This window comes from Botryllus schlosseri, chromosome 10 (assembly GCF_051294905.1).
Source record: "Botryllus schlosseri isolate E-star chromosome 10, Bs_hap1, whole genome shotgun sequence".
In the NCBI taxonomy this organism is placed as follows: domain Eukaryota; kingdom Metazoa; phylum Chordata; class Ascidiacea; order Stolidobranchia; family Styelidae; genus Botryllus; species Botryllus schlosseri.
This window is the reverse complement of record NC_137245.1, coordinates 7,920,234-7,945,274: the sequence shown is the minus strand read 5'-3', so window position 1 is coordinate 7,945,274 and position 25,041 is coordinate 7,920,234. Positions and strand designations below refer to the sequence as shown.

Genomic DNA, 25,041 nt, shown 5'->3' with positions numbered 1-25,041 from the left:
GCATCTGTATACCACTGAGCTCATTTGGCAACGACAGGATTATTCGACGTTTAGACATAGCAAAATCGACGGTATCAGTGAACACTGAACATGCCTCTATCATTTTGTGCAAATATTTTGTCGACGATCTCGCTGCGAGTGCACAAGCGAAGCCGTATCTCCTAATTGCGAATATAGTTAGACTCAATTCTGTGAATAATATGTATTTATAATTTTCAGAAGGGGGCTCAAATACTGAATGCAAGAAATCTAGTGACAATGAATCATGCGAAGTACCGAGAAAAATTTCAAGTCAAATAAATCTGCTATGAAATATTCTACTTCATGGTCATATACGAAGATCTGGGATAAATGTGGCTGACCCCTGGATACGTCAATGCGTCAGAACTGTTGTTTTAGTAATCATCAAATTTCGCGGTCATGCCAATCAAATTTTAGTTGGCCTTGCAATTGTACCTGATGTCATAAATAATTTCGAGAATTACCTCGCAGGCCACACCTAACCTTCTCGTGTGCCAAATTTGGCCTGCGTGCCACGGGCTGGCCGCACCTGATCTGTATAGTTATTAATAACAGTGATTGGTGGTACATAAAAATTCTATTGAAAATTCTTTGAAAGCAAATGTTTTCATGATAGAGAAGTTGGAGTCGGAGTCGGAGTCGAAGTCATAGTCATTCTCACAAACTCCGACTCCGACTCCAGTCAGTATTTTCCCACCGACTCCGACTCCGACTCCGACTCCAGCTATTATAGTTTTCACGACTCCGACTCCGACTCCGACTCCATCAAGCGAAAATTACCCCGACTCCGACTCCGACTCCACCGACTCCGACTCCGACTCCACAGCCCTGGGTAGAAGGTCACATTTTTTTCAAGGTGACGCTCAATCTGATGCATAAATGAAAAGCATACTCTGCTGGTATAAACTTTATTTTCTGCACAAAACTTATGTATCAGAGAAGAGATCTCCACCCTTAGCAAAAAGGTGTGTATTCCCATCCGTGTACACATGGCGGTGTGAATATACACCAGTGATACACGAAACCAGTATCTACCATAGAGGGATAAGACCTACACCACGGTATAAATCAAATACAATATTTTAATCAAAATTATGCTTACAATGATTTATAATCACGATATGGTTCTGAGTTAGGTCATGTTTTCGTGCAGCACATTTTGCGTGTGAATAGGCCTACACCAATGGTAATGGTACCGCGGGCCAGTATTTTCTTACTAGAATTTGCTGGAATTTCATATCGAACCAGGACATCTGGTAACAGGCGACTCCATAAACCGATCATGTGCCACAAGTCGGCAGTTCATGAATCACAATACATTACGTGAGTGACAAAGTAGTTTTTCAAATCGCAAGAACATAGCATTGTTATTTCATCGGAAAATTCGATGGCCTCACAATAAATCCATCCAAAATTCGGACCGTGATCCTTGAGCTTTGTAAACACCCCCTGCTGACTATATTCAGGGGTATACAATTGTACGTAGACCTATGTGTATATTTAGTTAATTTGGTAGCCTATATATATTGCATTCTTGAACCCGCTTGTCAGAATTAGCAAGAATCAGGACTGATCGCCTCGAATACTCGCTATTTTAATAGGACTTTGCGCCAGTGGTTTTGGAAACGCCCTTTGCCTTCCTTTTCATGGCCTTGTCCGAATATTAAGAGGTGGTCAAAAATCAAAATGGGCGTGGTGCTATTCCTAACATGAGGCATACCGATCTTACTTGAGGAAAGGTCTTATCATTGAATGTCATGCTGTATAGTAGGGGTCGCGGGCGTCATGAGTTCAATATAGAGATAAAATAGATCCCATAGCTTAGAAATCATGCTTTAGAACTATACGTCAGTACAACGCTGTGCTCTCCAACATGGACGATGGGTATGGTTACAGCAAAAAAAGTAATAATTTCATAAAATTGAATAGTATATTCATATGGAAATGAACCCGAATATTTTCGCCTGACTGTCGTTAGGGGTAATCGTCAATCGACTATAGTAGAAAATTGGAAAGAACACTGTATATCAACAAAAGTGTATATCAGCAATGGGATCGCAAAATATGACGTCACCGAGATGAAATTTCGACGATTCGGGGCGAATAGAGAACAACTGCTCCCTGCAACACGTAGACACGTTATTCCTGCAGTTCAGCAGAGTAATGTATATGTAATCAATATAAGTGCCGCTGTAATTGTGGGTATAGCGTGGGGGAAATAAAACGACGTTTGCAACACCGTATAAAACATCCTAGATTTATTAGATTACGTGCATCACGCGTTCGGCGAAAGGCTCACCTCTGAGTCATGGACCATGACCCATCCCCCGAGGCTTGATTCAGGACAGTCAAACGCCCTAAATCCTTACGTTGGCAACCATTTGTTGGAGCTTCTCTATCTTGGCAGGATGTATGCATTAGTACACTAGTTACGTTAGTAGTGATTCATAGCGGATTACTTGCCTTGATTATTATCATTACAACTTTACAGCGCCTTATCACTCCACGGACGCCCATGTCACGTATTCAACGGCTACCACGACTCAACAATTTCGACCAACAGGGTACGTAAAATTTGCCTTGATATTCATGGAGATATACTTTTTGGATTCACGCGCGTTGACATTAGCTGCTGTCGTATACGAAGCATGCAGACATGTTCGCTGTACACAGTGCACATGCACAGTCATCAGCAGAGGTGGTCAAAGTAGTCAAGAAATCTACTCAAGTAGAAGTAGAAGTAGCGACGAAAAAATCTTCCCAAGTACGAGTAGAAGTACTTCTTCGATAACTCACCTGAAACTACTTGAAGTACAAATAGAATTGACTGTCTTTAAATCTACTCCAGCAAGTAAGTAGTTTTGAAAACAGTCTTAATTCGTTTGCATGGACTATCCAAAGCTGCCAATTCAGCTATGCGGAAGGTGCAGAAAGGTTGATTCGTATTGATGCATCCCAGGAGGTATCAGTTTTCGACAGAATAAGCATTCTGTCGCATCATGGGATGCAAATTACAGTATTGATCTGAAAATGCGATACTAACCCTTTGTTTACTAGAAGACCCCGTTTAAGAGAATATCATGGCATGGCGCCCTACCCCATATGATAAGGCCCCAAGTTTAGGTGAAGAGCAATACCTAGAAGTTGTATCGGATACGGTTTCATCACTTTGCGCGATTAGTATACGATGAAAACAAATAGTGTGGATCGTAAAAGTCATCTTTAGTGTAGATTTATTTTCCGAAAATAGAGCCATTACCACACTTGCTTTTATGCTTCAACATGTATGTTCTGCAAACAAAAGATATGAAAGTAATTACAACTCAAAGTATGATACTCACAATTGAAACAGGAATACAAGTACCACTTCTAAAAAGCGGAAAATATAGTTCTAGTATTTTGTCTATAAAGCTTCAAAGGTGATCCGCTAAAACAGGTGTAACGTTCAAAAGAGCTGGATTTTCCAGATTAGCAGGACATGTAATGGACGGCTAGATTACGATATGATATGTAATTGCTAGATTGTGAAACGGTAGTTTCAAACGTTATGGTCGGCCATATTTACTATGATGAAATATTTGATATGGGCGTCAATGCGGTGTGAGCGGAACCAAGCAATCCGGTACCTAAATCATATTCACTGTTACTTTCATGAAAATATATATAACTCTCCATAACTACTGTGCGCGAAGCGCAACAAAATTTCTGGGCTTTACATGACTTTTATAAATATTAAATGTTGGTACTCCGTGGAAACAGCCCCGAAGTTCCTCAGGCTATCTTTCGTATTGGGATATTAAACTACTTGTACTTGACAAACTGTAAATAGCGAAAAGTAAGTAAGTAGATCACAAAATATTAAGAGGTAGAAGTAGAAATAGAGAAAATCAGTACTACTTGAGTATGTATCATAAGTAGAGGAAAACTACTTGAGTACTTCCAAAAAGTAGAAGTACTTCGTTATTGACCACCTCTTGTCATCAGTTATTGATCATACGGTTAGCCAACAAAGCTGTCGGTGAATGTGGCATCTCACTTTGCTCAGCTTACACTAGAGCAAGAGGATTGTGCGACACTACGGCTGTATTCTCCAGCTTATGTAGCGTCTGGTTAACGGCTTCATATTTTAATTTGGCGAATCTCTGAAAGGTTCGTGACGTCATATTGCTAATTCCAACCCTACATTTCAGTGAAGTGATATATGTTAATGTACACGATATTTAGTGACGACTTCAGCCATAAAATGCCACAATGCTGAAGTACATACTGATTTTTTAAGCGTCGCCAATATATCAACTGGAGCAATCAAATGCTATAAAATCGATATTCGTCCGTTGCTTTGCCAACAATTTCGACGAGGACTTGCAAGGGAATATAAGCTTACGTCTTATCGGTCTTGGCCAGACCGCACAATGCATTCGGCGTCTGAGTGGGATTGGGATTGTCATGATGAATGCTCGTTTAGTCTAATATTTTATGCTGTCAGCGCCATGTATAGAGTGGCCCGCAGTTAAAATGCAATAAATTTCAATCAAAGATGCTACAATGACATGATAACTATAATATATGAAAAAGGTGCACATTGCAGAACCTACCAAGGTTCGTTTGTGAACGTGAACCTCTAAATTTCCGAGGATCACACACAAAACGCGAACGGGAACCTCACGTTCACACAACCACTTATTGTAGCCTATACTGTCTGCAGCATGAGAGGGTTCGCAGTGAAGGAGCAATATCATGTTCTTTTTCGATTTCAAATAGTTGCGGCAAGCCTTGAAAATATCTACGTATACTTCCAATTGAGTACATTATTGATGATGACAGCATTTATAATTTTGCTTGAAAATAATAATGGCTAGCCTACTTAGACTACCTCTTACTAGGGCTGGCCAAAATCGAGTATCTAAGTGATTCTATTCTGAATCACGTATTACGCTTCGAGTCGAGTCGAGTATGCGAGTATCACTGATTATGACGCCACAACATAATGTAATATGTCAAAGATCAAATATTTACCGTTTATGTCATCACAAAGCCTGTTATCCGTCACATGAAAGATACTTTGGCATTTTTGTCGACCATACCGTTTTCATTTTACTTTTTGACAATATTGTGGGGTGATGATGACTTCAGACATGTATTATTTCCAGTAACCTTCGAAGCTTTGTATGCTGCGATACGGCCAATCAAGGTTTCCTCAGTGGATCAATCAATCAATCAGGTTTATCAATATTTTCATCGTTTCAAAACATCACCAGACTGCAATACAATGAAAATATAAAAAGATGTTGAAACAACTAGTAGTAGCCTTTAGGATCAGACACCCACCTTAACCTAGGCCAGGGCCGGCCAACCCGTGGCTCGTGAGAAGGTTTTGAGTGGCCCGCGAGGTAATTTCCTAAATTAATAATATTATCAAAAATGGATTGCACAGATTGTGAACTTGCAAAGCCAACCAAAAATTAGATTAATCTGGCCGCAACACTTGAGATGTGATGACTAAAATATCAGTTCCGACGCATTGGCAGATACATGAGCCAGTCACATTTTGGTAGATCTTCGTACACTACAATAAATCAGAATGATATGCGATAGATTTATCAAAAGTAAAAATTTTCTACACGTTTCGTGCAACATTTTGTCACTCGATTTCTTGCTTTTAATATTGTTGCCCCTTTGTGAAAATGGAAGATCGCCTTACATATCAGATTGAGTCCAACTATATTCGTGTTTACGAGACAAAGTGTTGTTCAACATATGCGAATGGGATCTATAATGCGACCCTGCGTTTGCGCTCGCAGAAAGGCCGTGAACGCATGTTGGTCGAAGCTTTCGATATCAATATGTCCATTGTCCAGGCGCCAAATAGTCCAGTCCTTGCAAACTGGGCCCAGCGATATAAAGCAGGCCCGTAATATAGTCAGTGACAATAATATTGACATATGAACTTCATAAATTTTCGCGCTTCGAGTGACTAGTGGCCCGCGCAATAGTTCGTCAATAGAATGTGACCCTATGGCTGAAAAGGTTTGCCAGTCCTGGCCTAGGCGAAGTAAATAAGAGGCATGTACACTGAATGAAAAGTAATGTAGAGAATATAAGACGCAAGCGACAAAATGAGGTGGCATGTGGCGGAGGGCGAGGTCGATGTTAGGCCGTGGTCCGGTAATCCTGAAGACTGGCTGGTATTCATTTAGAAGAAATTGCTTGTATTTCGACTTGAATGCGGACATGCTCGACGACTGTCGGATAGCCGGCGAGATGCTGTTCCACAATTGGGGTCCGGCATACTTGATAGAGCGATGAGTTTTCTTGTATTCAGTCCTGATCATATGGTAGTTGTTCTTTGTTGACGCGCGTGTGCTGTACTTGTGCGCTTTTGTCTCCGAGGTGAAGTCGTTGAAATTTGAGGGACATTGACCGCAATGGAACTGATACATAAACTTGCCAATTCATATAGCTTCCTCATATCTTCTAAGTTTAGAACCCCAAATCTTTTGAAAAGCGATTTATCACTTGTACATCCAGGCCCCGTGGGGCTTTGGCAATGCTACGGATGATCCGATGTTGAAGTTTTGCAGTGGTTCAATTGTATTCTTGCAGGCAGCACCGCAACAAAGAATTCCGCATTGTAACTTTGATCGGAATAGCGTGTTGAAGAGTATCAACCGCACGGATCGAATAGTATCGAATAGAGTAGAAACTATAATTCTTGTTAGGTAATTAACTTTCAGTTGCGGGGAGCGTCTAATTTCAGTACTCGAAAAATTAGTCTTTTACTACTCGACTCGAATCATTAAAATTAATACTCGATTCAGATTCGAGTACTCGAATCATTGTGCCCAGCCCTACCTGTAACCTATTTGAAGAAAGGGGCATATGCGGTTTACGAATGAGTGTCACTCATGTATTGATGACATTTTGTAGTCACCAGGAAGCATTTTAGGAATCAATTGGCAATATGGCCCTGGACAAGGCGAATTGTTGATCTGCTTGCACGGACAGGGCTATTTGGTGCAGGTCATTTCGACACTAAGACATATATCAATATGGAAGGTTTCTCATTTAGGACCACAGTTTCGTCGTGATCTTCCTGGAAGCGCAAATCGCGGAACCGCATGTTTGCGAAACTATACCTGCATTGACATGTCCTTGCACGTAGGCTGACGTCTAAGGGCCGCTGTCTAGTCGTCCCGCTGACTTCACACCTCTCGACAAAAGCTTCCCAATGGCCACAAGTGATATGTGTGATAAATTAAGATATGTGGTGACACTAATTCTCGCGAACATTGAGAAAATTACTTGAGTTGAATATTCTACTGTATATTATTTACTGAAAATGAAAGAATTAACGTTCAACAACAGCAGTTGTTTGCTGGCAACTCTGAAGTCGTGCGTACACTGCTGGTGACACACCGTGTTCCTTCATTCTGATAAGTTCGTCTACATCATGCGATTCTTGATCCCAACCAATGCCAACGCAGTCTTGCTTCAGTCATGATATTGCGATACGTTGAGCAAAACATCATGTCACCTTATTTGTTTGTTTCAACAATGTCAAATGATAAGTTCACCGACAGTACAACACGATACAAGAGAAACGAAGCTGATTGCAAATTTTATTTTGACTTCGTGAACAATTTTGACAATTGTTTGACCTATCGCTACAATTTTGACAAAATTCTGACTTTTGTTGCAGTGTCAAATAAATCACCCCAATAATAACTAATTTCGAATATTGCATCGCGGGCCACTCAGAACCCCCGACCTGTAACATATACTACAATTTTCATATGAATTACATCTTGGAGCTTTTTTCAGACAATTTCAACATTCCCTCTATGGATGTTTCGACAACTGTGGGGTCTGTATTATAACCTGGTTTGCCCCGTGTTATACTTTTGGAAAGACCGCCGAAGCCGTAGGAGAGGACTGTGTAATTTGGGGCTTAGCATATTGGTGCTTTGGATGGATAGCAGGTGGACTCATCCGTGGAAAAGTAAGACAAACTCGGGGAATCGATGGTAGCGTTATCGGAGACTTTTGCACGCATTGCTGGTGCCCATTTTGCGCTATCATACAAGAACATCTGGAGGTAGTTCCCGGAGCTATGGCGCAATCAATGGTGCGGGTTTAAGCAAGATCACGAAACAAGCATGGAATTTTAAAATTTTGGAAGTTTATTTCAATTGCGTCGATATGTAGTTTTTTAATAAATCTAAAAGCAGAGCGCTCTTCAACTATTATTTAGTCTCTTTCATCGGATATTCTCAGATATCAATAAACCTGACCCGGCAAGGATGAAGTTACACATTATAGCGCGTTATCAAAGCCGCGGCCGATGGGACAGGCGGTGGCACGTACCTGAAGGAAGCTTATCTGATCCAATAAAAAGTCTGAATTCCACATGATTACTGTAATTCTGTAAATATTCGGTTCAATAAACACGATTGATTAAAGAGTATAAAATAATTTTTTTGAACTCCGCGATTGTTCCAACTACATCTAGATTGTAGACTGTACGTAAACCTGGGAAAACAATGATATATGGGGTACTCAACTGTAGTCCGAATGGAGAACTTTTGAGTGTTGGAACCCAGACCGTTTCTGTCTCACTATTTACTTAGTTTTATAATGAAACTAAATCCAATTCTTTGATCCGGAGTTGCAGATCATTTATTCACTAATTAGGCTTTGAAATAAGGCATGGACGGGGCTGGTGGCCGTTTTTAGTCGGCACATGGATATCGAGTAACAAGAAGAGTTGGATCAATTACATCAATTCAAATCAATTACAATTACTTCTTTGCATGTTTCAATTACATTACAATTACTCAATGCTAAAAATGTCAAATTATAATTACAATTACTGTTAAACATGTACACTGTTAAAAATATTCTATGCCAAATTACTGGTCTGGTCCTGGCAGCAGTTTTACGACTCTGAGACCGGTAAATTTGAAAAATATTTTCCCGTAAATAATATTGACCGTAATTTATTTTTACAAAGACTGACTGTTAAAATTTTTACGGAAAATTCTCGTTACCTGACGTAACGGAAAACGGCTGTAATACCAAGTTACTGGTCTGGTCCAGTGCAGCAGTTTTACGCTGATGAGACCAGAAAATTCGAAATCACTCTCCCAGTAATATGATTTTACATATGCTGACCGTAGGAAGTTTTACGGAAAATTTCCGTAACTATAGGTAACAGAAATCTGCTGTAACATCAATATACTCGTCTGGTCCCTTGCAGCAGTTTTACGTTCCTGAGACCAGTAAATTTAAATCAGGTTTATTTGTTGCGGGAACACGTAAAAAAGAAGTAAGTGTGGATAATGACGAAAATCCAGTCTTTCTTGTGAAGATCATCAGTCAGCAACTGCCTGAATGAAGAGGGCTTCATAAAAACTTCAGCAGCAGTTGAAGGACTGTAATTTGGGCCATGCTCTTTTGTCGGTTCTTCTATAATCTGAACAAAGATTATGCAGTCATCAACACAGTTACAATTTGGAAACTTTAAGACGCTATAGTATGACATACTGCGACTTTTCATATTCTTGTCAATTTCTCGAATAATGATGGCCTGGGATAGCGGTGTCGAACATAAGGCCCGCAGGCTGCATGCGGCCTGCGAAGCAATTCTGAGTAGTTTGAAAAAACCCTGTATTACCCAGCACATTTTCTAACAAATGTTGAGATATTATTGTAAGAAATACTTCCAGCAAGGCCACAAATGTCAAGATCATAGGCCATAATATAATTATCCGACAGTGGTGTTATGGTTTTACTCTAGTCATCATCAGGAACAAGTTGGTGATACTGACATCCAATTCCCAAAACTCCCAAAAGTGCACACTGAGTTCATATTTTTATGAAAAAATGAGCCAAAAGTAGTTATTTGTGAAGTGAAACTGTTATATGCAGGTCGCATGGAGAATATAATAGTTACAAAAAATACAATTCAAAAATATTTGGTCGCACTGCTGTATCACTTCTACTCAAAGGCCCCAGACAGACAGAGAAACCCGAATGACGGATAATAATGAGCCAAATTCTAACGTCTGCGTTTACAATTAAATCACTTGTGTTCCTCAAAGCGCATACGAAGAGTTAACGGCAGATTACGAATAAAACAAAGGGAGCATACAAATATGTCAGCTTATTCCGTCGTTAGAGTCATTGTTTTAGCGCTTGAATTCAAACGATCAATCTGCTGCTAGAATATATCCATATGATATGATCGTGAATGATATGTAATATACCAAAATGTATACAGGATTGATAATAAACTATTCAAGCAAAAAGTAAGGGCGGGCGTTTTGATCTACAGTAACATTTTGAAATGATTTGACTGATCCGGCCCGCGAGCGGTTTGAAAGTTTGACTCCGGCCAGCGACGCAAGTTGAGTTTGATACCCCTGGCCTAGGACTTCGTACCTGAATCATCTTTTCCAGCGTGATTGCAAACTTTTCTGGCAATATTCCTTTGCATCGCACGTCCAATGCATTTCGCACGGCACCGTGCTAGAAGCGAGATGATCCCTTTCTATCACATAAGCATTCGACGTCATGATTCGTAATGCCATAACGCTTCCATTTTCGTTTAGTTCAATGTCAGAAATGTAATACATTCTTATAAGCCATAGCTTCTGTTCACCATTAAACTGAAACGAAAATACATAGGCCTTCAGAAACAGCTCGGATACTGCTATACCTACAATATCTGCAATCAACACCTGCAATATTCTAAAGCTAAAGTTAAGCTGTGGCTTCGAAACCCTCAATATCTTACAGCAACGCATCTTGTTATCATCCAATACGATAACATCGCGTCGATATAATATCTGTCTCGGAACATTCAGCCGCACGTGCACACTGCTCAGGCTCAGATATGTCTGACGTCTGACGCCGCTTGTCTCGAATATCTATGACGTCACAAGGTACTGTTCGCTCGAGCAGCTACGAATTCATGATCAAACAATTCATAAGGCCATTCGCAGGAAAAAGGTGAAGGACGTTTACTACTCTCGTCGCAATGGCAAAGGAGCATGACGGCTATACAGTAGGCCTATACACCAGCTCCAGTGTTTCGATATATAGTTTGTATCATACATGCGTCAAGGAGTCTACAATGGTGGCAGAACTGGTCCAACAGATAATTACAAAAAATATCATACCTGCAGCAAAACTACATAACATACCAAATTCGCTTGGCATGCTACTATTGCTAGACCTTGATGTCTCAAAGCATACTATTTATAAAGCGATATATACGATGGTATCTGCAATGCCCAAATGTTCGGATACCATTCACCGATTAGCATTCAGCACGGCCATCGATGTCGTAATTTGCTTGATGATTGAAACATGATGTAATGACGAAAATCACATATATATGTCCACAAGACCGTAAGCGTGTAAAATGATCGAATTGTAAGTGCAATAGCAATGTTGCAACTAATGATTATCCAGTAAATCGCTTTTACGAATGCAAAAGTAAATCCAGAATACTGATTATCCAGTAAATTGCTTTTACAAATCCAAAAGTAAATATGAAATACTGGTTATCCCGTAAATTGCTTCTACGAATTTAATCTGTAATTTTTTTACCCTCTAAAAACAAGTAAATTTACTTTCGACGTGCCCGTATATTAATTTAACGGGCATTTACCGTTAATATAACTGACGGGACAAATTTACCGGTATAATTTGGGTAAATCTACGAATATTTCTAAGAGTGTAATTAATCACAATTACCATTACAATTACATTTACTGTAACATGTAATTGGATCGGTAGAGAGGTGCCCTTTGGCAACCGTAGCGACGTAATTAGCACTAATCTCAAGCTAGTCATGTTTCATTCATGATACGTAGAATACCCTTTAATAAAAAAAAAGTCGAACGTGTTCGAACTATTCCTAATCATGAGTACTGGAAACTACAAACACAGACATTTTTTCAAGCGGCCAAAAGTTTGAGCGATTGGCAACGACTATCAGCGAATAGGCTACAAGACCAGTAGTGAAATGTAATCAAACGAATACACAAAGCCTCAATTTCTTTTTGCAATTGTTGCAGCAAGCCTCAGTACTGGTCAGAGATTTAGAAAAAACTCTGACCGTGGTTTAGGAAATGGTTCATCACAGGTTTCACAAAAGTTTATTTGCTGCTTATCCATTTTTGAAATATTAAGATTTAGTTTAGCACACTGGTTCACAAACTTTTTTAGACACTCCCCCTTTACGACAGTGAAATATTTCGTGCCTCCATTATCGTCATATCACACAATGAAACCGCAATGGTGGCAATCCTTACAGATAGTTTGATGGTATGGAAGGTTGTGACTGTTGATGATAGAATTCTCCACATAGCAATAACTATGAAATGAAGGTAAATCGCGCCAAGCGCGGTAAAGTTTTTTAGTTTACCGAAGCTTCGCGCCCACTTTCAGACGCTTTCACGCTTAACAAGGGGGTCACGCCCCCAAGTTTGAGAATCACTGGTTTAGCCTATATTGTAATTCGCTACGTTTTTTGTTGCTACTGAAGTATGGGAAACAGTATAGCATGGCTGGGTTATGTAGCTAACGAGGTACGCATAGAACACCGATGTAAATAGGCTAATTATTTTATATTGTGATTGTCAATGTAATTGAAATTATAATTTCGCAAAATCTTCATCAAATTACAATTACAATTACAATTACACAAAATAGAAATGCTTCAATTGCAATTACAATTACATGAAAAAATGCAATTCCAAGGCATAGTGTATGGAAGGAAGGTTATGACTATTGTGAGACTTCTACAATATGAAGTTTGGACAATACAAAAAGCAACAATTTTGAGCTGGAATTAAATCGCCAACATTTTTTCAGTTGATATTTTGTCAAAAATAATCATATGCAGATAGCACGTATAGCATATAAATAATATAGCTATATTGGTGTGGAATCCCTTATCCTACCCCACTTGTGCTTTGTTCAAACGTGCGCGACCGCACGCAAAACAAAGAAATAACAATGGGGGGGGGGTGCCGCACGCCATTCAAACTTGGCACTTCTTCAAGGGACAAACAATAGGTGTTCGGCAAAAGTGATTCAATTGAGTACTTTTGGGCTGTTACAAAATGCACTATACTCAAGAGTGGCATTCTACAAAATGTGTCCTTATAGAGCAGGGGAGGGCAACATACGGCCCGTGGGTCGGATACGACCCGTGATGGGATTTTGTGCGGCCCGCCGACAGTTTTCGGTCTTACGTGATGATGAGGACCGCGTCACCGTCTACATGCACTTAGGCGCAAACATTTTTAAAAACATTAGCAAGACAAAATGACGTTCTAGTACAACTGATGTTCACCGCATTGAAGTAGCCAGCAGCGAATTTGGCCATGCCATTCCCAAATTTCAAGAGAATATTCGTGATATTTATAAATATAGTGGAATGTTTTCGGGCAGATGGATTCAAACTAAAAACATTTCGTGTGATAAAGTGTCTCTATGTACGTGTATTGATTATGGGAATACAGTATCATATACACTAGAATAGCCCGAGGTCGTGGGGTAGCACGAGTTTTCAACAAAGTAATTAATAAGAATGAACCCGCCCGAAGTGAATAATCTGCCATAAGTTCATGAATATATATTCTTATGCATGATCAATGATCAAAATTATAATTATACGTGCTGTTAATTTTCGAAAAAACCACTTGCTCATACACTCACCAATATCATTGATCAAATTCATTCATTAATGCAAAAAAATTCGCGCCTCGCGCGACTAGAAGACAAATATACTGATTTTTGATCGCATTCATATCACCGATTTGGGCTCGCCCGTGAATCGGTCGCCCAATCTATACATAGTTCGCAACTGCAGGAATGTGTGCGTCTCTGGATTGTATGTGCAAAGGGTAGTGCAGGCGGGTAGGATGAACGGATTTGTGGCGCGTTTCCCCGGGGCAGTCCCCTGGCCTAAACTCATAAAAAAAATCAGGAATCCGGCCCGCCTTATGTTCATGTTCCCCTATACGGCCCGCCGGATGAAGAAGTTGGCCGCCCCTGTTATAGAGTATACTCGGTGTTGCTAAGTCGACGCTTCAGGCCACTTCGATTCCAATCCTTCAAAAGTCATATCATACTGGGCATATGACATAATTTTAGGAGAATATATATTATTTCTCGTTCACTTTGTGCCTTTCTGCGTACTCAACACAGATGCTTGACAGACAGGCACACCATAAAAAGCATCAGTCACGCGAATTCAGTTAGCTTGCACCAGTCGAGCAAGCACTATTGCGAATCGTTACGACGCGACACTGCATTCCATCGAGCAACGGACGAGCAATCACTATTGCGAATCTAGCTTGTAAACGCATCTTCGTGCTTCAACCAAATTAATTCGAAGTTCTTGGTTGTGTTAATTGAATAGAAGACCGATACGCCGCGTTTGTCGGGTTCGCATTAGCAGATTTTAGCTGGGCGGACAGGATTCGACGCATCGAAAATCGGCACTCATTAGGATTGGAGAGTCGCGTCGAAACAGGCGATCAGTGTTTAGGAGATGCCGCCCGATATCTTTCAGTAGTATCACCTTTTCACGTCCTTTTTTCTGGTGGGCTCGGCATGAAGAGCCTTTGAATCATATGCTTACGGATTTTCTTGGATAAACGCGTATAGGGAAATACACGCTCTTCAGTATTTTCATTTGTTGGGTTAATAGCATGTCGGTTATTCCTTCAGTATCCCTAGAAATTTTCAATATGTAAGGCTATAGTTAATGAGTCGTCCTAATCAGGTCGACGTTTAACCCAGTCATACCTGTTAGTAAGAGGGGGAAATGCAGTAGCCTACAGCGACGTTAGGGGTGGGCAGGGGCGGGCAACTTCTGCAGTCATCGGGTTGGATATGGGAAAATGAAGTAGTCTACGTGGCGGGCCGGAATCCTAAGTCGGTGCATTTAACCCGTATTAATCTACCAATGGGATTCATCGTAGTTAATGTAAACTTCAAATTTGAAGCATAGGCCTATAGAGACAAGAACAGTATTTATTGAATTTATAAACGTAGTGTACTTCAATAGCTGTTGAAGTTAATGAGACACCTATGGACGATCAAAGTTGTGAACAGGTTATTTGAACTCTGACAGCAAGTAGGACACAAACAAAACAAAGAAATAAATATCAATTACCAATCACTATTATTTGTGTCCGCAGAAAGAGAGAACAACCTACAGCCTGTATAATTTGACGTAGTAAGCAAGTAGAGGAGAATTGCTGCAGACTGTGACCGAGGGCCAGGTTATCATGTAAGACAGAAAACTGTCTGCGGCCGCTCAAAATCCCTTGCCTTCTTTTCCACTCGCATGCCCGTATATGAAACTACTTCCTTAGTGGTAGTCAATAATCAAAAAGGGCATGATGTCATTATGAATGTGATCCATACCGAAATCACTATGGAAGACGTTTCAGTGTAGAATGTTAAATAGCAGGGGTGGGCAGACCTACGTCACGCGAGGAAGCAGTAGTACGTTGATATCATATCCTGCTTCTATAACAGCATGCTGTTGTGGGGTAAAAAAACTCGAATGTTGCAATTCTGGAGACAATAATGAGTGGAGTCGGTCACATCATGTGTAATATAGTGCTCAAGAATCCCTACTTCCTTTTCCTTATCACAATTTTACAAGCTGCTTGTGAGTGCGGACTACAATATCCTTCGAAGTCGAATATTCAAATCGTATTATCGGAATAGACTGTTTTATTGCGTGAGTATATATTCAGGTATACGGAATGCCTTAGATATGAGTAATATAAGCAATGATGATATGGATTCAATGTTACTGCCGGCATTTTTATATTACACTATCCAATTATAATGGATATATTACGGATTTATTTCATGAAATAAGTCGTGTGGATGGTCTAAATAGCACTGCATGAGTATGTGAGATTTTATACGTCAGGGGCTAATGCAGGGGTGGGCAAACGACGGCCCGCGGGCCGCATGCGGCCTGCAACACCGCTCTGTGCGGCCCGCGAGAGTCTAAAGAAACTTTTTTTAAATATTGATAAAATGCGTACTAAAAATCGAAATAATGCAGGGACTTGATAAACTTGTTGCTAGTATATTTCACCATGATAATTCTAAGACAGTGGTTCTTAAACTGGTGGGCGCGCCCCCTTGGGGGCGTGAAATCACCTGGAGGGGGCGCGAAGCTGAGCTCAAATGAAAATATTTTTCGCGCTCCGCGCAATTTACATTCCGTTACGAGTTATTGCTCTGTATTTAGTCTGTATTACATATTTAAAAATCTCTCATCCGCAGTCGTAACCTTCCATGCCATCAAACTACCCGTTAGGTTTGCTAGCACCCTGGTTGCGTTTTGTTACATGACGATAAGGGGGCGCGAAATCTTTCACCATCGTAAGGGGGGGGGGGGGGGGCGTTTCTTAAAAAGATTGGGAACCACTGATCTAAGGTAAATACTTAATATCACAGCGGGATAGCTGCAATGAGATTGACATAATTTCGATCACGAGTGGGATTTCAGATTGGCCACTCCATTTTTAATTATATCAATGCTGTGATTATAAAAAACGATTCGGGCTTGTCTTAGGTTGATTCGTTGTCTGTATGCGTAGAATTGGGGTATTTATATTTGATCTACACAATGAAAGCGTGTTTGAATCTAACATGGTTATGATGCTGTCAGCATTGTGTGTCCTGGGACTGAATCAAAAGTGGAATTAGTAAATCTATGAACAGATCGCTGCTCACAGATTTAATTTTCAATCCTGTTCTAAGAATCGGGCCAACCGACTTTCATCTCTATAGTTTTGACAAATTGGTTATTGAGGTCCGCCAGCGTATGAAATCTCGCCACTATATGTTTCTGACGCGTGTACCATATCATCAAAGCAATGTTCGGCTTGTTTTAAATATGCACATATATTATCTCCATGTCCTCACTATATAATCAAATATCAAAATTGCGTTTTGGTTTATAATCCCAATTTTATATAGTGGGGCCCGCGAATGGATTCAGACGTTGAATGCGGCCCGCGAGCTCAAAGGTTTGCCCACCCCTGGGTTAATGGCTAATGTTTAATGTTCCACCAATGTTTCTTATTCGACTAAAGGAAATCTTGAAGTATGTGTATGTATTTGTATATGAGTTCCATAGGTGAGTGAAATCTATTTTTATGGTAATTTAACGACAAATAAAATTGATGGCGGACAGGAAATATACGCCACTAAGCTAATGCGAATGGAAAAACAATCGCTACAGTGGTTATTATTTTTGTGATTTTGTAGTCAACATTCCATGCGCTTCTAGTCGTTGTGAATGATTGCCGTGGCATCCATTAGGGTACCAGTAACTGTACCATTATTGTATATACAAGACCAGTTAAATGCTTGGCCAAAACAAACGGTGGTTTAAAACATGTTTTAAACAGTGTTTTTCCAAAAAGCCTTTAAAAAAATGTTTTTTTTAAGTTGCAAAATTATGCCATTACTGTATAAATACTTTACAAAAACATGTTGTATGATCCTACGGACAATTACCACCCGACGTAGCCAACGTATATCGATATGGGATGGTTGCAACACTCAAAATATAGTCGGTTCAACAGCAATAGTACATATATTTCGCCAAAGGAGCAATTTTTACCCTATTTCTTCAATTGTCAATGTCAATCCACTATATGGCGTCACAATTGAATATTCATGGCGTCATGGCGTTACAAAACATTTATTAAATTAGGACCTTGTTTTAAACATGTTTGTTTAAAATTGATTTTTGTTTTAAATGCAGCCCTAGATACCGCTTCATCATGTGTCTCCACTCCAAGGTGTGACATGATGTTAGGCCACGTGACAGGTTTTGTTTGTTTGGGATATTCATGGTGTTTTTCGACTACAACGGTCATTTACACCAGGCCGATTTTCCGTATTTTTTGATTCCATATCTGCCGACTTGTAGCACGGCCCACTTCTAGGCTTTTTGTAAGACACTGCCAACGCGGATCGAAGTCAACCTCTGTCGTACTCGAGCCCGCAACCCATTAGTGTTGCGGCCGTGGTTTATACCACTGCGCTATCTCGCCACCTCCATGTGACAGGTGTGGGAAGCGTTATCAGTTTGTATCAAGAAGTGCTGTCGACTTGTTTGCATCCCACACCCTCAAGTAATATTCATGAGTGACTGTGTGCAGGCTTATGTTGCCTAAAATGCCACAGCCTCCAACCGAGATTGATTGTAAAATATTATATTTTGGCACTGCAATGGTACGATTCGTAGACGAAAGCGACCCATTCCAATAAATTTTGAGTTGAGAAAATAATGATTCATTACGAGAAATACTAATAAATTGTATTATTTCGTAATGCAGAAGGAGCATATCACCGGACGCGCGGATATGGATGCTGTAACGGTGCAACAAAATGGGTAGGTGATGCTTGAAAGTCCGTTAAAGGTCACAGGCCCTATGTGTATGAACGATACGTGCACCTCCACGTCGTTGATCAATCGCCACCAAAGTTAAGGAAATGCCAATTTATCCATGAAGAGTTACACACACTCACAGTGATATGTCAGCTAGGCTTACCATACGTCCTCTTTTAAGAGGATTTGTCCTCTTTTTTGAGATTTTGTCCTCTTATTTGAAAATTTAGGTCAGATTTAGAGGAAATTGCGAGTGATATGCCGCAAATTAGCACAGAAGGTAAGCTCCTGCGGGTATTTCGGAGTGAAAAACGGTGATCTTAGGTCTGAGCGAAAAGATGACCTTTTTTTTTTTTCTAGTCACCCACCTGACAATGTGGAGAAAAAAACGGTATTTTGAGCTCTGAGCGGAAGTTATGCCCCTTTTTTTTATCAACCGATTACGAAGTGGGGAAAATTTACCGGATTTTGAGAATTCTTTCCGGTTTTGCATGTGAAAAAGTGTCCTGAAAAAGTGTCCTCTTTTTAGATTTCCAAAATATGGTAAGCCTAATGTCAGACTACAGTGCCTTCAGCAAATGTTGACAAATACTGTCGGGGACAACTTCTAGTGTTCACAGTGAAAGCATAAAGCAGCAGTACAAAATATCAATAAACTTGCCTGAAAATAGATATTTCAACGACTCGAATAATCTTGATAATATTATTACACATGAATGATAGGCTATACTTTGAATAGTGTGGTAGTGGTGTGTTATTTCGTTCGACATACCACGGCCAGGGATATCATATTTGATATTAAATACGGACATTATTGACGTCGTATCAGTCAGTCATATATCCTGCTAGGTTCAAATCATATGTATTTGCGCTGTGCAACTTAGTTTGTTCTATGCGTTGCGCAATGAGTGTAGTACTTGACAAAATTGAGTGCTTGAGTAATTTTATTCTGATTCGACAGTTAAGCGTCGCGTCGAGTCATGTATTCGAGTATGAATCGTTATGACGACAAAACAGTATGGAATTTGGATGAGCGGGAAAGTTCAAGTATCTGACATTTATGCTACCACAAATCAAATAAATCCGGTTACACTACATCAATTCAGACTCGAGTCACCTTTTTCGTATGACTTGACTTGACTCGACTCACTTTGCTTAACTGACTTGACTTGACTTGACTCGGCGTATCAAAAATGTGGATTGACTCGTGACTCGGAGGAAAATTCACGAGTCAATTTCAAGTCATGAAGTAATCGGTGTCGATAAAAATCATTGTGAGATCGACTAATTATTCAATGATCGTGCGTTTCGCTGTGCCTCCATTGTTCTTGCACAAATAAATTGACCGCAAACGAAGTGATCGAAGCTTATAGCTTACAATGTCGTAAACTAATACAGTAAGGTAATTTAATGGCAAAATGTATATTTCTGTTTTCTGTTCTTACGTTGACCAAACCTCTTGTTTTATTGAAATTGAATTCGAATATAGTTTATATAGTCATCAGCCCTTGGCGCAGGCTTGAATTGTATCATATCAATATGTAAATGATGGGTAATATATCGCATCTTTTCAATTCGTTACTCTATCCAAGTGGTTCCCAACCTTTTTCCACTCACGTACCACTTCGAGGTTTTATGCAGTGCTCGCGTACCAACTATATAATTTACGCACGCCGTAGGCAGTCAAAAATGTTTTCACCATTTATGACGTCATCATCACGTATTTGATCTATGTGGGGTGCAATAACTAGGGTGATTTTTTTACCAAGAAATAGGACGATTTCAACCTAAAAAAACTTAATTTTGATCAAATTTTGACCTCACGTACTGTTGTAAATTGTACTACTTAAGTTCATTTCTGGTTGAGACTGTCTGTCCTCACGAAGCAATTTGCCCTGAAAAAGCGTTTTTGACTTGAAAACTGACAAATTTTGACATGAAAAAATTTATTTTAACAATATCTGGCCAAGTAGTTACGCCACGTATTATGGTAGAGTAGAGTATAATTTGTTGTAGTACAACGAAATATACTTTCCTACATTCTTGGGTTGGAAGTGTATGTCCTTACTAAGTAGCTTGCCAGAAATGGAGAAAGACCGTTTAACAGCAGCAGTTGTTGGCTGACAACACTGAAGTTGTTCGTACACAGCTAGTGACACACCATGATGTTTCATTCTGACATTGTTGTCATACATCACAATTTTTCATCATGCCCTTCTTCATAAAAGAACCATATAATGCCCAAGCAGCCTTGCTTCAATTAGGATATTGCGGTAAGTTGAGCATAACACCATGTCAATCGTCCACCTATTTGTTTCGTTTGACAGTTTATGATCCACGATCAGCAGACGATGGGCCGTCTACAACAGTAGGTCTATTAAGCAGGCGACCAGCCGCAAAATGTCAAAGTCTAGGATCAAAACGAAATGGAGGGGTCAAATATTTTTGAATTTGTAAACAAGTTTGACAATTTTTGACTGAACACTTCAATTTTGTCAAAAATATTTCCCCAGTAATACCAAATTCTATTGAAATATGCATTATCAGCCCGGGTTGATGAGATGCATGGAATTGTTTTTTTCACCACTAGTCAAAAACCTTCAAATAATTCCAAATCAAACCCACCTGAACTAATAACTTCCTTCGATCGAGAAAAAAAACAGAATCTACTCGCGTACCACCTGGAAGACCTTCGCGTACCACTCTATGTTCGTTTATTGGTTCAGAATCAATGACCACTCAAACTGTACTTCAGACAGCTAGCAAAATACAATGACGTAATCATACCTCATACTTCGAAAAGGCAACTTGACTTGAATTGTGACTTGAATCGTGACTTGACTTGACTTGACTTGACTTGACTTGACTTGACTTGACTTGACTTGACTTGACTCGACTCGACTCGACTCGACTCGACTCGACTCGACTCGACTCGACTCGACTCGACTCGACTCGACTCGACTCGACTCGACTCGAGTCGACTCGACTCGACTCGACTCGACTCGACTCGACTCGACTCGACTCGACTCGACTCGACTCGACTTGACTCGACTTGACTCGAGTCACCTCCAAAAATCGAGTGACTTGACTTGACTCGAGTCAAAATGTGCAATGACTCGAAAAGATTCGAACTCAAAGGTAGTGACTTGATTCCAACACTGCATTGATGATGCACTGCATGTCGTATTTTTCTATAATATCACTTTCGTATCGCTTTTGTGACAATATTACAACGAGCAATGCGCTTATATATCCAATTTTTGTTCACTTGAATCTTTTCGACTAGCTCTCAGCAAGAGCGAAACTCGGTATATGCGGATTAGCCAATTAAAAATACAGAAAAGGTGTCGTTGTTGTGACGTATAGGCTAATAATGATAAGTGCATATAGTCGCGAACGGCCGATCACAACGCACAGCCTAATAATTTTGAGATTTTTTTTACCTAACGCTACAATTTTGAACTAATTTTGACAATTTTTGACATGTAAAAAAAATTAACCTTAGTCATCACCTTATCAAATAGGCCGTGATTAAGTTTGGGTAGAGGTACTGACCTGGCAGTGCATGTCTGGGCGAAAACTCAGATTTGATGGTGGCCTATACAGTTTCCGAAAAATTGGCTTAAAGCATTGTTATAAATCCTACATGTCTACGTGCACGCCTTCCAACGTCGACTATGTTCCAGTTTTCTATCGTAGGCTACTACATTTGGGTTTATACTAGACAAGCATCATTTGGATTGAAATGATGGATTTTATCTAAACACCTTGAGGGTGTGAGTACATTCCTTTCGCTAACAGTGTACAGCAGCGGTATAGCTTACTTTGGTGGTGCATACCGCTCTAGTATGGTGTTAGTAATGTTATTGCTTACGGAGTAACTGTAGTAGCCAGTCATCATATCAATAACATTTTCCAGACAATTTCAGCATAAATTATGCGGATGTTGCGACAACTGCGGACTCTGTATAAAGACAGCGGTAGTTCCATGTTGTATTTTCGGCAAGACAGCTGAAGCAGTCGGAGAGGATTGCCTCAAGTGCGGGGTAGCATACCTTTTTCTTCGCTGCATTGCCGGTGCAATTATTCGCGGAAAAGTAAGAGAATCTCGGGGAATTCAAGGAAGCGTGGCGAAAGACGTCTGCACGCATTGGTTTTGTCCGCTTTGCGCCCTCATCCAAGACCACTTGGAAGTAGTTCCGTTAGCGATGGGCGAGGCGATGGCACGTACCTAAAACGAATATATCTAATCCAATAAAAAGTCAGGATGCAAGAAGATTACTGTAATTCTGTAAATACTCAGTTCAATAAACACGATTTATGGAACATTAGAGAATTTTGGACTTGCGATAGCTCCAACTACATGCAGATTGTAGACCAGTGACTCTTAAATTTTTTCGACAGCGACACAAATCTGAGTTTAATGGGCATCTCGCGACTATTGCTGAGCAAAATCGACCACCTGACTCATTCGATTCCGAACCACGTATATTACGCTTCGAGTCGAGTATTTGAGTATCGGTCATTATGACGTCACAACATATTGCACCATGTCAAAGTTCAAATATGTACTTTTTATGCCACCACAAAGAACATAATGCCGTTTTTGAGTAAAATTATTATTTGATTTTTGTGACGTGATGAATGAATTCTGACGGCAAATTCGGAATCAGCATCGTCAAATTATGTAAACGCGAATAATCGTTCTAAAAAAACAAAAACAAAAAAGTTTAAAAATGTCGACCAGTGTAATCATGTGCAGGTAGCACGTGAGTGATACCTCATTGGAACTTAGTTCAAACGTACCCGACCATAAGCAAAAAAAGCTGGCACTTCTTCATGGGACAAACAATAGGTGTTCGGCAAGAGTGATTCAATTGAGTACTTTTGGCTGTTAAAAAATGCGCTACTGAAGAGTGGCATTCTACACAATGTGTTCCAATTGAATATAATCGGTGTTGCTAAGTCGACGATTCAAGCCACTTAGATTTAAAAGGCATATCATATAAGGCAAACGACGTAAATTCATTATAAATGTCTGATTTCTCGTTCGCTTTGTGTCGTTCTACGTACCATGCAAAAGTGCTTGAGGAACAGACCAAAACAGACCAAAAAAGAACCAGTCACGCGAATTCAGTTGACTTGCATCGGGCGATCGATCACTATTGCGAATCTAGCTTACGTATCTTATTACTTCAACCAAAGCCTCAATTATTCAATTTGGATTTCTTGGTTGTGTTAGATTGAATAGAAGACCGATACGCTGCGTTTGCCGAGTCAAAATTAGCACATTTTAGCTGAGTGGACAGGATTCGACGCATATAAAATCGGCACTCAGTCGGACTGGAGAGTTGCGTCGAAACAGGCGATCAGTGTTTAGCAAGTGCGGTCCGATATCATTCTGCAGTAACACATTTCCACGCCATGAGCTCAGCATGAAGAGCACTGAATTCTTTGCTTGTGGATTTTCTTGGAGAAACGCGTATAGTGAAATACACGCTATTTTGTATTTTCATTTGTAGGGTTGATAGGATGTCGAGTATTCCTTCAGTTTCAATATACAAGGCTATAGTTAATGATTCGTCCTAATCAGGTCGACTTGTACCACTGTCATTCCTGTAAGTAGGAGGAGTGAGATGCAGTACAAGGACGTTATAGAGCAGGGCGGGCAACTTCTCCAGTCGGCGGGCCGAATATGGGAATTGAAGTAGCCCGCGTGGCGGGCAGGATTTCTAACTCGATACATTTAACTAGTATTTATCCACCAATAGGATTAATCGTAATTAATGTAAACTTCAAGTTTGAAGCATGGGCCTAGAGATCTAAACAGTATTGATTGAATCGATAAGCGCAGTGTACTTCAATTGCTGTTGAAGTTAATGAGACAATTGTACATGGTCGATCAAAGCTGTGTACAGGTTCTTTGAACTAGGACTGCACGTAGGACACAAACAAAACAAAGAAGTAAATAATAAGTAACAATCACTATTATTCGTGTCCGCAGAAAGACAGAATAACCTACAGTCACCATAATTTGACGTAGTAAGCAAGTAGAGAAGAATTGCGACAGACTGTGACCTCAGGCCATGTTATCATGTAAGACCGAAAACTGTCTGTGGACCGCTTAAAACCCCTTGCCTTCTGTTCCACTCCCATGTCCTAATATGAAAATATTGTCTCAGTGGTAGTCAATAATGATCAAAACGGGCATCGTGCCATAATGAGCGTTATCCATACCGAAATCACTATAGCAGACGTTTCATCGTAGAATGTTATAGAGCAGTGGTTCCCAACCGGTGGGTGTGAAATCATCTGAAGGGGGGGGGGGCGAAGATGCGGTCAACTAAAAAAAAATTTGCGCTCTGCGCGATTTACCTCCAATTCACGCGCGTTTCTCTATATATGGACCGAATTTAATATTTTTTAATTCTCTCATCAACGGTCATAACCTTCCATGCCATCAAACAATCTGTTGAGGTTGCTAGAATCTCGGCTGGATTTTGTGATAGACGATAAGGGGGCCGCGAAATTTTTGACTATCATAAAAAAAAGTTCGTGTACCACCT

General features: G+C 40.1%; 2 protein-coding genes and 1 long non-coding RNA gene across 4 annotated transcripts in view; 2 read left to right on the top strand and 1 right to left on the bottom strand.

Annotated features, from left to right (window-relative positions):
* Positions 1–1,119: 1,119 nt before the first annotated feature.
* On the top strand, positions 1,120–8,264 carry LOC145448407 (uncharacterized). The gene is made up of 3 exons (XM_080326788.1): positions 1,120–1,344; positions 2,513–2,585; positions 7,843–8,264. The coding sequence occupies exons 1-3, from the start codon at positions 1,326–1,328 to the stop codon at positions 8,156–8,158; spliced, it is 408 nt and encodes a 135-aa protein (XP_080182914.1). The 5' UTR covers positions 1,120–1,325; the 3' UTR covers positions 8,159–8,264.
* A 286-nt stretch (positions 8,265–8,550) lies between these two features.
* On the bottom strand, positions 8,551–10,880 carry LOC145448408 (uncharacterized). Its single transcript, XR_013917898.1, has 2 exons — positions 10,462–10,880; positions 8,551–9,493 (listed from the first exon to the last, which is right to left on the bottom strand). It is a non-coding gene; the product is annotated as an uncharacterized LOC145448408 (long non-coding RNA).
* A 4,794-nt stretch (positions 10,881–15,674) lies between these two features.
* LOC145449019 (uncharacterized) overlaps positions 15,675–25,041 on the top strand; it is a 58,922-nt gene continuing 49,555 nt past the window's right edge. Inside the window, exon 1 of one of the 2 annotated variants that reach the window (XM_080327485.1) lies at positions 15,675–15,797. The gene's annotated coding sequence lies outside the window, so the exon portion shown is untranslated. Of the gene's footprint in view, positions 15,810–25,041 lie in introns of both variants that reach the window. The other variant, XM_080327484.1, reaches the window with a different exon arrangement.